The following is a 14,810-nucleotide window of genomic DNA, read 5'->3' as shown; positions in this document are numbered from 1 at the left end:
CGACGAAGAAGAGGAGGGGGGGGGAAGGAAATAAAATTCCTCCTGTACAACTAATTGCGTGCTACCATTTTATTTAATTTTACCTCTTCGGATTTCACTATACTGCACATTTTACTCTTTTACCTGGGACGGCGCATAACAAAAGAAAATACAATTCTAAGCAACTTTCTTATACATTCATATAAAAATTAATGGTTTTAAAAGTTATTTGTAAATGTAATATTAGTTAAAATATCAGTGAAAAGTAAGGTCTTCTAATCAATCCCGTTTAATCAGCTGGCTGCAAGTTTCTTTTAGGAGTCAGTATGAGGAGTGCAGACAATGTAAACTGTCATACAGATACTGCTTTTAATATCAGTTACATTAAAACCACTGGGAATCTATAATTGCTGTATACTGCAAAGTGTCTTAGAATCATTTTTTTTATGCAGAAAGTGTTTGGTAGGACCACATTAAAGCAGAAGGAAAGGTATAATCCATGGGGTGCCAAATGTTAGGCTCCCCCCAGTGACTAATCGCTTACCTTTTACCCCAGGCTGATGCCCCTGTTAGGAGGAAACCCCACCAGCCCAGGGTAGCTGCGAGACGATCCTCTTCCTTCTGTCTTTACGCAGTAGATTGAAGAGCCGAACTTTAACAAAACAGTCAGCATTCTCACCCTACTGTGTACGCGCCGGCCCCGGGATTTGGAAGAATTAAGAAAATCGAAAGAGGAACGCTATCTCACAGTTACCCTGGGCTGGGGTGGTTTATATTAACAAAAGCACCAGTCTGGGGTATAATGTAAGCAACCCCAGTGGTTTTACCTTTCCTTCTCCTTTAAGTGACTTGTCCAAGGTTACAAATAGTTGCCATAAGGTTTCACATAAGTGTCTTTAGCAAGTCCAGATATTCTTTAAAGAGGACACGTCACCCAGACTTAAAAAGCTGTGTAATGACAGACACCATGCTGGCTGTAAACAATTACAAATGCATAGACCAATGACCCAGAGACATCATTGCACTTCAGGTGCATACACAAGTGATACAAGCAAAACAGATTATAAATCTTACACCCCACACCCCAAGTTTTACCAGCTCCATAGTGTGGCCAGGTGCATAGATTATCATGGGACAAAGGTGTACTGTCATCTAGTGGCCTACTCCTCAATTGCACCTACACAGCAATCACTGTTCATAAATTGATTTTAAAATTTTGCACAAGATAGATACATAGTATGAGTATAATTCATAAGGAAGACATTCTTCTACCAGATACAGCCTTCTAGAGACAACAATTCTGTTCTTATGCAAAATAGAGTCCTTAGTTCAAAAATTGTTAAATTCAGACTAAAGTCCATAGTTTCATTATCTGAAAGTGAAAAATGTAATGTCTGAAATAAGCATTTAAAACTTAAAGCTTCATTCATACTAAGTGGTTCTAAAGTGTCCAACGTATGTATCCATTTTGCTTCACATTGGAGTAACGTGTGTTCTATCTCCCTCTTTGTGAAACAGCTTTTCCTTTCTGGTGCAACGTGCCGAGTGTAGCGCAGGCCAGCCCTGTCTTAATAAGTCATGTCTGAATGATGCACAAGTTACACTGGTGGGAGGGGGGGTGTCTATCTACCCCTCTCCCTGTGAATGCAACATTACTGAGCAAAGGAAGCACTATATGCAGGTCTCTGTGCTTTGAAATAGGTATAAGTGGCAATCCAGGAAGTCAGTTTTTAAAAAAAAAAAAAAAAAAAAAAAAAAAAAAAAAAAGCACATAGGACAGAAACTTCCTCTTAGTGCTGGAGTTGGATCTAATAAATGGGCATTAGCAGATATTAACAATTTCTATAAGATTTGGACCAGTGAGTGATTAAATGGCACACACAGAAACCTTATCTCACTGTAATTATATGCCCTGTTTTTTTTATTTAACTAAAAATGTTATTTTACAAATACAGCTATTTCAATTGAAGTAATACTTAAATATTTATTGGTTCCAGGATATAAACTTTAACAAAAGATCCATCAAGGCCACAGTGCCAGTTTCCCAGCAATTATTTGTACAGTAGTCATAACACTTGACTGCATGACAAGCTTGTTATCCAAATTATCCAAACTATGGAACGTTTACTATCCTTTCCCAGAGAATAAGTACTGTTTTTCCAGAAATTGTCAACTGCTGACAAGAGTTAAAAAAAAAAAACAAAAAAAAAAAAAAAACAACAAAAACACCCCCCACAGTATTATTGTCTTGATCTCAGTTGTCATGGAATATTTTAGCTGTTGCCCAGAAGGCCAGTACAGTGCCATCCTGATCTTTGTTCCAGGCCTGCTCCCCAATTCAGTTGAATCTGGATATTGCGTGGTCTGAGACTGAATGTCCATTCTTCCCTAGCTTCACCGATCTAATGAGCGTTTTTGGGCAGCTTCACAACATGCAGTGCGAAGCAATTTAATCACTGAGCGAGGGTCTTCACTCTTCATAATTGCACTGCCAGACACAATCATATTTGCACCAGCCTGTAAAATAAACATAGTGGTGACTCCATTTTTTATTGCCCACCCACACTACAGCTTGATTTCATTTACTTTTGGGACTGAATGTAGTAGAGTGTATTGTATTCCATGTAACTTGCTGTTTATGAAATCACTATAGAGCGCAATATGCAGCCTGTTATAAGAAGCTCCTTTAGCTGAAGCCTTGCTACACAGGAACTAAGGAAACTTTACACAAATTGATTTTGTAATTCCTATAGACAAGGCATAAGACAACAGTAGGGGCAATAAGGGGCTAATACTGGCAAATACAGTAGGATCAGGATCCTAACCCACAGCAATATACATTTGCGCAACAGACATACAACTTAAATGCATGTTATTCAATAATTCCCTTAGGGGCTGATTTACTTACCCACTAACGGGTCGAATGGAGTCCGATTGCGTTTTTTTCGTAATGATCGGTACTTTGCGATTTTTTCGTATGTTTTGCGATTTTTTCGGATTCTTTACGAATTTTTCGGATCCAATACGATTTTTGCGTAAAAACGCGAGTTTTTGCGCAACTTTTCGCGTAAGTTTTAACGCTACGCAAAATGCGCAACTTTTTACGCAACTTTCGTAATGGATACGAAAAACTCGCGTTTTTACGCAAAAATCGTATTGGTAACGAAAAATTCGTAAAGAATCCGAAAAAATCGCAAAACATACGAAAAAGTCGCAAAATGTTCGTTTTCAAGTCGGAACTTTTCCAATTCGGGTCGGATTCGTGGGTTAGTAAATCAGCCCCTTAGTGTTACTCCTACTTTTGCTCTAAACCCACAAGCAGCACTCTAAGACAATCTGACTTTAATACACGTAAATCCAATCTTTTAGCAGTTGGCTTGATTACTGGAATACCGATAGACTGTTCAATGACCTTATTTGCTATTTTATTCAGGAATTCAGGGCTGGCACAAAGTCTAATATTCTAGTCACAAAAAACCCACAACAATATAGGTCAGTTCCTAGAGAAGCTTATTCTGAGCATATTTAGTGCCTTTGTCTCACCTCTGCACATCTGTGAATGTTGTCTGGTCCCACACCCCCATCAACCTCAATATCCAATGAAGGAAACTGTGACCTAAGCCATTGCACCTGCAAATCAGAAAGAAGTAGAGATTTATTTGAAAAAACCTACATTCCACCAACTGGTTATGTTGGTGTAAGTACAGTGAGAGGAGATACAAAAGTGACTGTATTTCAACATTCGCATATTATAGCTATGATTAATTACCTTTGGCATCATATCCTCCATGAACTTCTGCCCACCAAAGCCAGGTTCCACAGTCATAACCAGAGCCATATCTATTTGGTTTGCCCATGGTGCAAGGTACTCCACTGTAGTATTTGGCTTAATAGCCAGCCCCACCTAGAACATCATAGGGAAAAGCTAAAGATTAAATAAATAAATGCATTTTTTTTTAAAATACATGTTATCTGAGCCAATTCTCTCTTTTATTATTACAGGTACTAAAATGTTTATATAAATATGCAATTACAAGTCAGAGTTTCAATAAAGATATCTTAACAAAACATGACATTTAGCAAGATTAAAGAAATATAATTTGGGAGTGTCTTGATAATTCTGTTGTATTTAAATTATAGATTTGAGCTGAACAAAGATTTTATAAAGGGTCAGGCAACATTTGGCATTCCAGCTATTTGCATCTGAACAACAGAGGGGTGTGTGAACCAGTGAGTGGGAAAACCTCCACTGTAGTTCACAAATGTTCAACTTCCAAAACTCCATGAGACTGTCTGTAGCTACAATGCACCACAGGTATGAACTGAGATTCAAAATAGGCCCTGTCGTTTCAGGAACAAAGGGCCAAACAGACCCCCATCTGGCCCAAAAAAATGTGACAGCCTATGGCATCTTACAGTAGCTCCTGTGGCATTTGCCAAAATACAGAGACTGCCAGTCTGGGGCTAATGCACCCCCTTAAATAAATTTGTGTGTATGTTTCCCATTTTTATAAAAAAAACATTTATTTTTTTTTCCGAACCTTTACCCCCTCCACTGACCTTCATGCCACTCTCTCGAATGTCTTTGATTAGGGCCCCAGGGTTGTTTGTAGCTTCCAGATGGAATGTATATTGGTTGGCACCAGCAGCTGACATTGGTTTCACCCACTGCTCTGGTTGAGCAACCATCATGTGCATATCTGTAGAGAGATACACCGACAAGAGAGTTCTCAATGCTATAGGCAGAACAAGGTGCAGGTAAAAAAAAAAGCAGCAACCTTGGGCACTTTATTGGAAGGGATGCAGTTATTATTTAAATGACTGCTCCCCTTTTCTTATAATTACCCCTGATTTCATGTTGCTTTGCTTAGGAATGACCAGAGAAACATGATTTTTTTTTCCTGCTATTTTCCAGCAGGAGGTGCTGCTGTTTCCATTTTTATTATATTAGTGGTGTAAAAAATGCTAATATTTTGAAATCTACAGAACAAAATGTAAACTGAAAAAGTACTTAGAAGAGTGCTCTGAGCAGTTTTAGATTTATTTTTTGCAATGTTTTATCTGTTCGGTATCATGTAACACAGTCCTTAAGTATTAGCAATGTAAATGCAACATGTCATTTCAACAGCTGAGCTTCCTATGCTTGAGCGAGGTTGAATAATATTTCACAAGATTTCCTTCCCTGGATTGAAACAGACTTACTACATGCCCTAATGGACATTAAGAAATGTACATCAACACTGACTACAGAGATGCAAAAAAAATTACTGCATTGCTAAAAAGGATAGGCGCAGATTGCAAACAGGGAGCCCACTAATGTTCCTTTATTAAAGGTGCACCAAATACACTATTCAGCTTGGTGTTGGGCTGAACATTTTTTTTTTTTTTTTTTTAAAGATTCTGCTGAATCCTTATCCAAAAAACAGATATGAACTGGGTGAAAGGAGACAAACATTTGAAACAGTTGTTTCATTTGTAAGTTAATCACATTTGGCATTGCCAAGAATACTCCTGGGCGGTCCTTACCAAAAAACGGATCACTGCCAAGTTGTTTCCGCAGACATTCTACAACAGGATGGCCAAAGGTGATATTAGGAACGAAATGCCTATAAACAAGAAAAAAAAACTAAGTTTAGTCATGTCTTCCCATCAAGCCAAGAGCACCTTATCTGATGTAGCTAGTTAATTCCAGCAAGGCGCAGTTGGCAAATAAGGACTGACTAAAGAGTTTGGTGGCTGTTAAACATTAGGGGGCATATTTATTATAGTGTGTAAGACAACATTACTGTAGGTGACCATTCAAATTTAATTGCTGATTAGTTTATTGGGCAACCTCACTGGTGATGTTGGCTTACATACTATAATAAATATGCCCCTACAAGTGTGGCACACACAGGCAGCATAGGGTAGGCAGAGTATGGCACATAGGCAGCATAGGGCAGGGAGGGTATGGCACACACAGGCAGCATAGGGCAGGTAAAGAATACGGCGCACACAGGCAGCACAGGGCAGGGAGGGTAAGGCACACACAGGCATGGTAGGGCAGGCAGAATGCTGCCTGTGTGTGCCATACTCTGTTTGCCCTATGCTGCCTGTGGGAGGTGAACCTGGCAGGGGTTTGTTCTGGGAGTTTGTTAGTAGTTGGAAATTAAATTAAATGGTCCCTAAGGTGTGTAATTATGTGCTGGGGGTTGTTGTGCTATCCACAGGGGAGGAGGAGGCATATGGATTTAAGGGTGTGTCTTAATATGACATAATATAATTCTTTCATATATGAATAACTGTTGATATCCCAACAGTGAGGACCAAGCATTTGGGTTTTTGCTGCACTACCACCATTGTAATAAAAAGGGTGTGGTTTAAAAAGGGGAGTGGTCAAAACTGGCTTCCATTAGTGGCCCTCCAGCATGTATGTTAAAGAAATTCTGGCCCTCAGCACTGCAAAAGTTGAACAACACTGACTTAGACCATAGGATATTTTGCTCACAGCATGTAGAATCTAACAAGCCTTTGCTTTAGAGGTAAACAAGTTATCCAAGTTATATAAGGAGCTTCCGTTACAAGGAAAACAGTCTCATATTTGCCTTAGCTCTAACTCTCCATTAGCTGATGTAAACATCAGAGGGAGAAGCAGTAATCTCCGCTGCATGCTGGCTAATGCGCGTAGCTTGTCGGGTAAATTAGGGGAGCTGCAAGCTATTGCATGTATTGAAAATTATGATTTAATAGGTATCACTGAGACCTGGTGGGATGATAAATGCGACTGGGCTGTGAATTTAAATGGGTATACACTTTTTAGGAGGGACAGAGAGATTAAAAAGGGTGGAGGGGTTTGTCTTTACGTAAAGTCAGATTTAAAACTATGTAATAAAGACATTACCAATGAAAACGTTGAATCTCTTTGGGTAGAAATTTCAGTAGAGCTGAAGGTCACAAAGAAAATGGTCATTGGTGTATGCTATAAACCACCCCGTATAGATGAGGGGGATGAGGCCCAGCTATTGTTGCAAATGGAGGAGGCTTCAAAACTGGGTCAAGTTGTTATTATGGGGGACTTTAATTATCTGGACATTGACTGGAGTAATGGGGTGGCTAAGTCAGAAAAAGCTAGTAGGTTTGTAAATATGCTAAATGACAACTTTTTATTTCAGGCGGTTCAAGAACCTACTAGGAATGACTCTATTTTGGACCTGGTGATATCTAATAATAATGAACTCATCTCTAACATTTGTGTGGGTGAGCATCTGGGGAACAGTGATCACAACATGGTCTCCTTTGAGATAATGCTGCAGAGACAACTCTATAAGGGAGTAACTAAAACGCTCAATTTTAGACGTGCAGACTTTGCCAGTATAAGGGCATCTCTGCAATGTGTCGACTGGGAAAGGCTTTTCATGGGGTTAGACACAGAAGGAAAATGGAACATCTTTAAAACATTGCTTTGCAGGTATACGCAACAGTATATCCCCCTTGTAAGCAAGGAGAGGCATCGCAAAGCAAAACCCTTATGGCTGAATAAAGGTGTTAGTGTTGAGGTTGGTAAGAAAAGACGTGCTTTTAGGGCATTCAAGTTAGCTGGGACAGCAGAAACTTTCATCAGGTACAAGAAAGCAAATAAAGCATGCAAAAAAGCTATCAAGCAAGCTAAAATAGAAATGGAAAGGGATATTGCAGCTAGGAGTAAAAAGAATCCTAAATTATTTTTTAATTATGTGAATAGTAAAAAAATGAAGCAAGAAGGGGTGGGAACCTTATTATCATGGGGGGGTAAGTTGGTTGATGAGAACGGGGAAAAAGCTGAAATTTTGAACTCTTATTTTTCATCTGTCTATACATCTGAGGAGCCAGCTAATGAAGGCTTCCCTTTAAATATGCCCAGTTCTAGTAATTAAGCTACTGACGCATGGGTCACTCGGGAGGAAATTCAAAAGAGACTTGAACATGTAAAGGTAAACAAAGGTCCAGGACCGGATGGGATTCATCCCAGGGTATTAAATGAGCTGAGCGCTGTGATTGCCAAACCTCTTCACTTAATTTTTCAGGATTCATTGAGGTCTGGCATGGTGCCGTTATTTAAAAAGGGATCCCGTTCTCAGCCTGAAAACTATAGGCCTGTTAGTCTGACATCAGTAGTAGGAAAAATTTTGGAAGGGGTAATAAGGGATAGGGTACTTTGCATTGTATACATTGCAGTTCACAATACTATTAGTTTGTGCCAGCATGGTTTTATGCGTAACAGATCTTGCCAGACTAATTTAGTCGCCTTTTATGAGGAGGTGAGTAGGAACCTCGATGCTGGAATGGCAGTTGATGTCATCTACTTGGACTTTGCTAAAGCGTTTGATACAGTACCTCACAGAAGGTTAATGATCAAATTAAGGAATATTGGCCTAGAACATAATATTTGTAATTGGATAGAGAACTGGCTGAAGGATAGAGTACAAAGAGTGGTGGTAAATTTTCTAATTGGACCAGTGTGGTTAGTGGAGTACCGCAGGGGTCAGTCCTTGGTCCTTTGCTTTTTAACTTGTTTATTAATGACCTGGAGGAGGGCATAGACAGTACTGTTTCTATTTTTGCTGATGACACAAAATTGTGCAAAACTATAAGTTCCATGCAGGATGCTGCTGCTTTGCAGAGAGATTTGACAAAATTGGAAAACTGGGCAGCAAACTGGAAAATGAGGTTCAATGTTGATAAGTGCAAAGTTATGCATTTTGGTAGGAATAATATAAACGCAAACTATCTACTGAATGGTAGTGTGTAGGGGGTTTCCTTAATGGAGAAGGATCTAGGGGTTTTTGTTGATAACAAATTGTCTAATTCCAGGCAGTGTCATTCTGTGGCTACTAAAGCAAATAAAGTGCTGCCTTGTATAAAAAAGGGCATTGACTCAAGGGATGAGAACATAATTTTGCCCCTTTATAGGTCCCTGGTAAGGCCTCACCTTGAGTATGCAGTGCAGTTTTGGGCTCCAGTCCTTAAGAAGGATATAAATGAGCTGGAGAGAGTGCAGAGACGTGCAACTAAACTGGTAAAGGGGATGGAAGATTTAAACTATGAGGTGAGACTGTCGAGGTTGAGGTTGTTTTCTCTGGAAAAGAGGCGCTTGCGAGGGGACATGATTACACTGTACAAGTACATTAGAGGGGATTATAGGCAGATGGGGGATGTTCTTTTTTCCCATAAAAACAATCAACGCACCAGAGGTCACCCCTGTAGATTAGAGGAACGGAGCTTCCATTTGAAGCAGCGTAGGGGGTTTTTCACGGTGAGGGCAGTGAGGTTGTTGAATGCCCTTCCTAGTGATGTGGTAATGGCAGATTCTGTTAATGCCTTTAAGAGGGGCCTTGATGAGTTCTTGAACAATCAGAATATCCAAGGCTATTGTGATACTAATATCTACAGTTAGTACTAGTGGTTGTATTTATAGTTTATGTATGTGAGTGTATAGATTGGTAGGTGTGGGTTAGGTGTGCTGGGTTTACTTGGATGGGTTGAACTTGATGGACACTGGTCTTTTTTCAACCCTATGTAACTATATACAAGTTCCTATCATATTAATATTAGGTATTACTATTCAATACTGGTGTGTTTATGCTCTTACCTCTCATGTACTTTAAAATCTATAGTGCCAGGTGCCAAGGGTGTGACCCCCAAATGTTGTTTCCAGTTGATGGAAACAACTGTGCTGCATGTTGTTTGACACCACAAAGCATGGCAAGATGCAAGACCACTAAAGGCACTAAAGCACACAGCCCACATATTTCATCCATAGAATACATACAATTCACAGACTTTGCTTCACTAATTATTTAAACTGTTGATTTCCTTTAAGATTTCCTTGTGTGATTTCTAGGCTAGTGGCACATCTGGGATGTCTCCACTAGCTTAACAATACGTCAAAAATGTATAGCTTTGCTTTTTCATGCCGAAATCTGCCCCAGGCATGGCTGAAAAGACCAGTCTGTCAGTGCATGTGGACCATGGGGTGTTCGGTACCAGGTCAACTGTCAAATGCCTGTGGGGAAAACACAGTGTGCCACTAGCCCTAAATTTTCAGGCTCATTATAGCCAATAGCATTCTGTCACTATTGTAACCCTTACGCTTCCATCCAAGTTCCTCATTACATTAGTCAATCCTATTATGCAACTATAGCTTTGTCAACAAGGAAGGGACATTGCCCCAACATTCCACAGTTACATCTTTTTAAAGTCTGCAAATTTTATACTTATGGCACACAGGGAATTTACCCTGGCACAGTCCTTAGAGAAAAAAAGGCAATATTCAGTAAACTTCAGCAGGCATCAGATTCCTGTTTATTTAAAATGTGCTGCATTGTATCAGTGCTACATCTGATAGGCACATGTGCCAGACACCAATTGAAATGAACGTTAGGTACAAAGATGAGTTATCAGGGCCAATTTTTTAAGTGTGGGGCCCTAGTACGCTCTTGCTTTCTATCTGTGAACTGGACTTTAAAAATGGGCCTTAGCATTTCAGGTACACTGAGGCTCAGGCAGCCCACCACAAGCCAGAAATAATGCACAGAACAGGTCTATGGAAGCGTGCAACAGTCCATCTAGCATTTGCAAGAGCATCCAGATTGCTATTCTGGGTCTGGCACTAGCAACCTAGGGATATTAAAGTGTGAAAAGCTGTTGGAACTACATAGTAACATAGTAAGTTGGGTTGAAAAAAGACATACGTCCATCAAGTTCAACCATAATGCCTATATATAACCTGCCTAACTACTAGTTGATCCAGAGGAAGGCAAAAAACCCCATCTGAAGCCTCTCTAATTTGCCGCAGAGGGGAAAAAATTCCTTCCTGACTCCAAGATGGCAATCGGACCAGTCCCTGGATCAACTAGTACTAAGAGCTATCTCCCATAACCCTGTATTCCCTCACTTGCTAAGAATCCATCCAGCCCCTTCTTAAAGTTATATAATGTATCAGCCAGCACGACTGATTGGGGGAGGGAATTCCACAACTTCACAGCTCTCACAGTAAAAAATCCTTTCCGAATATTTAAATGGAACCTCGCTTCTTCTAAACGGAGTGGGTGCCCTCGTGTCCGTTGGAAGGACCTACTGGTAAATAAAACATTAGAAAGGTTATTATATGATCCCCTTATATATTTATACATAGTTATCATGTCACCTCTTAAGCGCTTCTTCTCCAGTGTAAACAGACCCAACTTGGCCAGTCTTTCCCCATAACTGAGACTTTCCATACCCTTTACCAGCTTAGTTGCCCTTCTCTGGACCCTCTCTAACTCAATAATGTCCCGTTTTAGCACTGGAGACCAAAACTGAACAGCATATTCTAGATGGGGCCTTACCAGTGCTCTGTAAAGGGGAAGAATAACCCCCTCCTCCCGTGAATCTATACCCCTTTTAATACACTGATCACCTAAAACATATTATATAGTAAGAAACAGGCATTGAATACTGGTAAAAAATTTAGAATAGTAGAGGGCACTCCGGGCTAAGGTACACTTGCCCTTTAAAAACAATCCCAAAAAAATTATATATGCATATACGAAAATCCAGGAGCTAGGGTTTCAAAAATACCCCCATAAGAGGATTATATACACCAACAAAACCCTCCATTGACAAAGGCGTTTGAGCCGAAACGTTAGGGTATTCTCCCATCCAGAGTATCTGCCTTCATATATTTTTTCACTGCGTGGTATGTATTGATTTGTTTATTGATGAATATTATGATTTTTTTTTTTTTAAATGCAATATTGTTGCTAATGACCTTATAAATAAAAATGTCTTTTTAACTATAGTATCTCCCTGAATTTTTTTCTGGTGTGCAGGGTTTATTTAAGGGTTTTATTGAATACTGGTACCACAAGAATGCAAAGTGTGGAACAGTAAGGGTATGCATATCATAAATACATTGCATGGTGAAAGACAGTGGGTACTAGGACCACAAACACATATATACAGTGTGAGGCAGTGACCGCTAACAATCAAAGCACATTATCTATAGTGACAAGCAGCAGTTACTGACAACCAAAGCACTTTTATTGATTGCAGTGATTAGAAAAATTTAAATTGCTGTTGCTCTTTCTTCCTTCTACCAAACAGACAGCATAGTGCTATCAGATTAAATTTAAGTTACAGTTCTACCACTGACTGATTTCTGCACCACCTACAGGGGGTAATACCAGACACAAGGCCAAATATACTGTAGATGTTTATAATATTTGCATCGCCTTACATTTTTTCTATGTTCTCTTCTTTGACTTATTTTTAAATCTCTTCTTTCCTCCACTGCCAACTTTTTTTTGGCTTTCTTCTGCCATTTACTTTGCACTTTTCTCACTTCCCAGATGTTTTTTTACTCCCACGTCTTTTGCCTGTTTATCACTCTTTTCCTTAGTATGCTTACATAATTTTCTTCTACTCCCTAAATTCATTTTTTTCTATCATTCTCTTCTGCTGTCCAGTTCTTTAAGATCCTTTCTGGTCATATTGTATTTCTCTTTAGTTTCATACTTTTCTCTGCCTTTTTCTTCTCTTACCTTTTATGCTTTGTTTTTCACTCCATCCCTCTTCATATTTATGTCATTTTTTTCTCTTACTTTCACATTTATTTCTCCACCTTGTGTCCTCTAACCAGCTCAATTAATGGTTTTTAACTTCACTCTATAATTTAAAGTTTTGTTCTTGAACCAACAAATGTATTGTAATATTGGTGTAGGCAGCTATCTCAGTGCCTTGTGCCTGAGTCTGAGCTTTCAGAAAGAGCCAGCGCTACCCATTACAACTAATTTCATGTAAACTATTGTTTCTCCTACTCCCATGTAACTGGAGAAGTCCCAAGCCAGACTTGGATTTCTTACTATTGAGTGCTATTCTGATATCTACTGGGAGCTGCTATCTTGCTACATTCCCATTATTCTGCTGATCGGCTGCTGGGAGGGGCTGATATCAATCCAACTTGCAGCTCAGCAGTAAAGTGTGACTGAAGAGAACAGGTCACGTGTCTGTGGCACCTTGGGAAATGAAGAATATGGCTAGCCCCATGTGAAATTTCAAGATTAAATATAAAAATATCTGTTTTTGGCCAGCACTGTAAGTAGTTTTGCACAGCTTTGCCCTATAAGATGCAGCTGTGTGCATTTGCTGAAGGCTACATTAGTGCTGGTATCATTTTATTGGCGAGTACAGGGGTAACACGCCAGCCCAGGGGTATGCTTCAACCATCTAGTCTAGAATTTCCCATGCCAATGCAGCACAACGGGGCATGGGAAGATGAGGATGGGGCAGAATTTATACTGAACTAATAAATGTGTTTCTTTGCCTGATGTTTGGTTTTCACTTCCCTGCATTGCTTGCTCCTCCCAATAATGTGTGTGTTACCCCCTTGGACAGTGATCCCCACCCAGCGGCAACATGTTGCTCACCAACCCCTTGGATGTTGCTCTCAGTGCCCCCAAACCAGGTATTTATATTTGAATAAAAACAAGATTTACTACCAAATAAAGCCCCCTGTAAGCTGATAGTGTGCATAAAGGCTACCTAATAGCCAATCACAGCACCTCCATGAACTTTAATGATCCTTGTGTTGCTCTCCAAGTCTTTTTGCATATGACTGTGGCTCACGAGTATAAAATGTTGGGGATCCCTGCCCTTAGGCAAAAAGGTTGAGCTTACCCTGCTTTGCAGTGCAAACACGATTGCGCCACTTACTTAGCGCATAACCAAGTCCTCTCTCATATATGAAAACTGCGCCATTGTGAATATCATCCTAGCTGTATCAGAAGACTCTGTACCAGGACAAGAGCGCACTAATAAGCGCATATAAGTCTGTGTACCCGGCATCCAAATAGCCACTAAACTAACTGAGGAGCAGGGGCACAGCCGCAGAGCGCAGAAGCAATTCGGAATGGCGCAGGGTTCGCTTACTAGGAAGCACCGACCAGTGAGGCGCCCAGAGGAGAGGTGAGCAGAGGAGAGATTAGCAGAGGAGAGGTGAGCGGAGGAGAGATTAGCAGAGGAGAGAGGTTAGCGGAGGAGAGGTTAGCAGAGGAGCAGCCTTTAGTTGTGCGCGCTATTAGCCAACAGACACGTGTTACCGGCACATTTAGCTGCGCGCCTTCTCACCCGTCCATTACATCCAGATGCAGATAATCTGCCCCGCTCTGCAACATGCGATCGCATTCCGCCCCCAGGCGTGACAAATCGCTATTTAGGATAGAAGGACCGATCTTGCACCCAGACGACATGATCGTCAATGCTTAGTTCATGTTCCGAGACCTTGGCGCACAGAGAGAGAGTCATCACCCCAACAGGAAGTAAAGGAGAAACTCTCGTGTTATAATTCCACCATGTTTGTTAGTGGCATTTCTCCCTTAGCGCTGTTTCATCGTCCTTTATCGCCCTCTAGGGAGTAAAGCATGTATTGCGATAAAATACGTAGCCGAGAACGGACGATTTTTCAGAAAAAAATTAGTTGGGACAAGAGTAATTTTACAGGTGTTTGATGCTTAGTCAATGACGTCCGAATGTTACTGTGAAATGGTTTAGCGTAGTTGTCTATGTGTTTCTTCTCTGTTTATGCGTCTGTCATTGCTGCTTAGTTGAGAACAACAATATAGTTTTATATACTCCACTAACGTTCTGTGATTGTAACTCTGTCTTAGACGGTGAACTACGCACCAACTTAGCATTGGTACTAATACGAGGTTCGGAACGCAAACTTATTGGCGTAGGAAGCGGAAGAGACGTTCTTGTTTGCGCATGCGCACCTTAGGTGGTGTCAGCGCCTGATCAAAGGAGGGTTCCATCTCTGTGCTGGGGAACAGTAAGTG

General features: G+C 40.4%; 2 protein-coding genes across 4 annotated transcripts in view; one reads left to right on the top strand and one right to left on the bottom strand.

The window, feature by feature from the left end:
* Positions 1 to 1,949: 1,949 nt before the first annotated feature.
* On the bottom strand, positions 1,950 to 14,230 carry rpe (ribulose-5-phosphate-3-epimerase). The gene is given in 6 exon segments (NM_001128024.1): positions 1,950 to 2,496; positions 3,523 to 3,609; positions 3,749 to 3,883; positions 4,540 to 4,679; positions 5,506 to 5,585; positions 14,104 to 14,230. Coding segments are annotated over 6 exon segments (687 nt in total). The 5' UTR covers positions 14,226 to 14,230; the 3' UTR covers positions 1,950 to 2,373.
* vps8 (VPS8, CORVET complex subunit) overlaps positions 13,992 to 14,810 on the top strand; it is a 104,314-nt gene continuing 103,495 nt past the window's right edge. Inside the window, exons 1-2 of one of the 3 annotated variants that reach the window (XM_012970874.3) lie at positions 14,204 to 14,294; positions 14,643 to 14,803. In XM_012970874.3, coding sequence (XP_012826328.1) covers position 14,803 — 1 coding nt within the window. In that variant the 5' untranslated portion in view covers positions 14,204 to 14,294; positions 14,643 to 14,802. Of the gene's footprint in view, positions 14,295 to 14,642; positions 14,804 to 14,810 lie in introns of all 3 variants that reach the window. The other 2 variants (XM_012970873.2, XM_002936535.4) reach the window with 2 other exon arrangements.

Source organism: Xenopus tropicalis, chromosome 9 (assembly GCF_000004195.4).
Source record: "Xenopus tropicalis strain Nigerian chromosome 9, UCB_Xtro_10.0, whole genome shotgun sequence".
Taxonomy (NCBI): domain Eukaryota; kingdom Metazoa; phylum Chordata; class Amphibia; order Anura; family Pipidae; genus Xenopus; species Xenopus tropicalis.
Note: the sequence above shows the minus strand (reverse complement) of the source record. Positions and strands in the feature narration are given on the sequence as shown.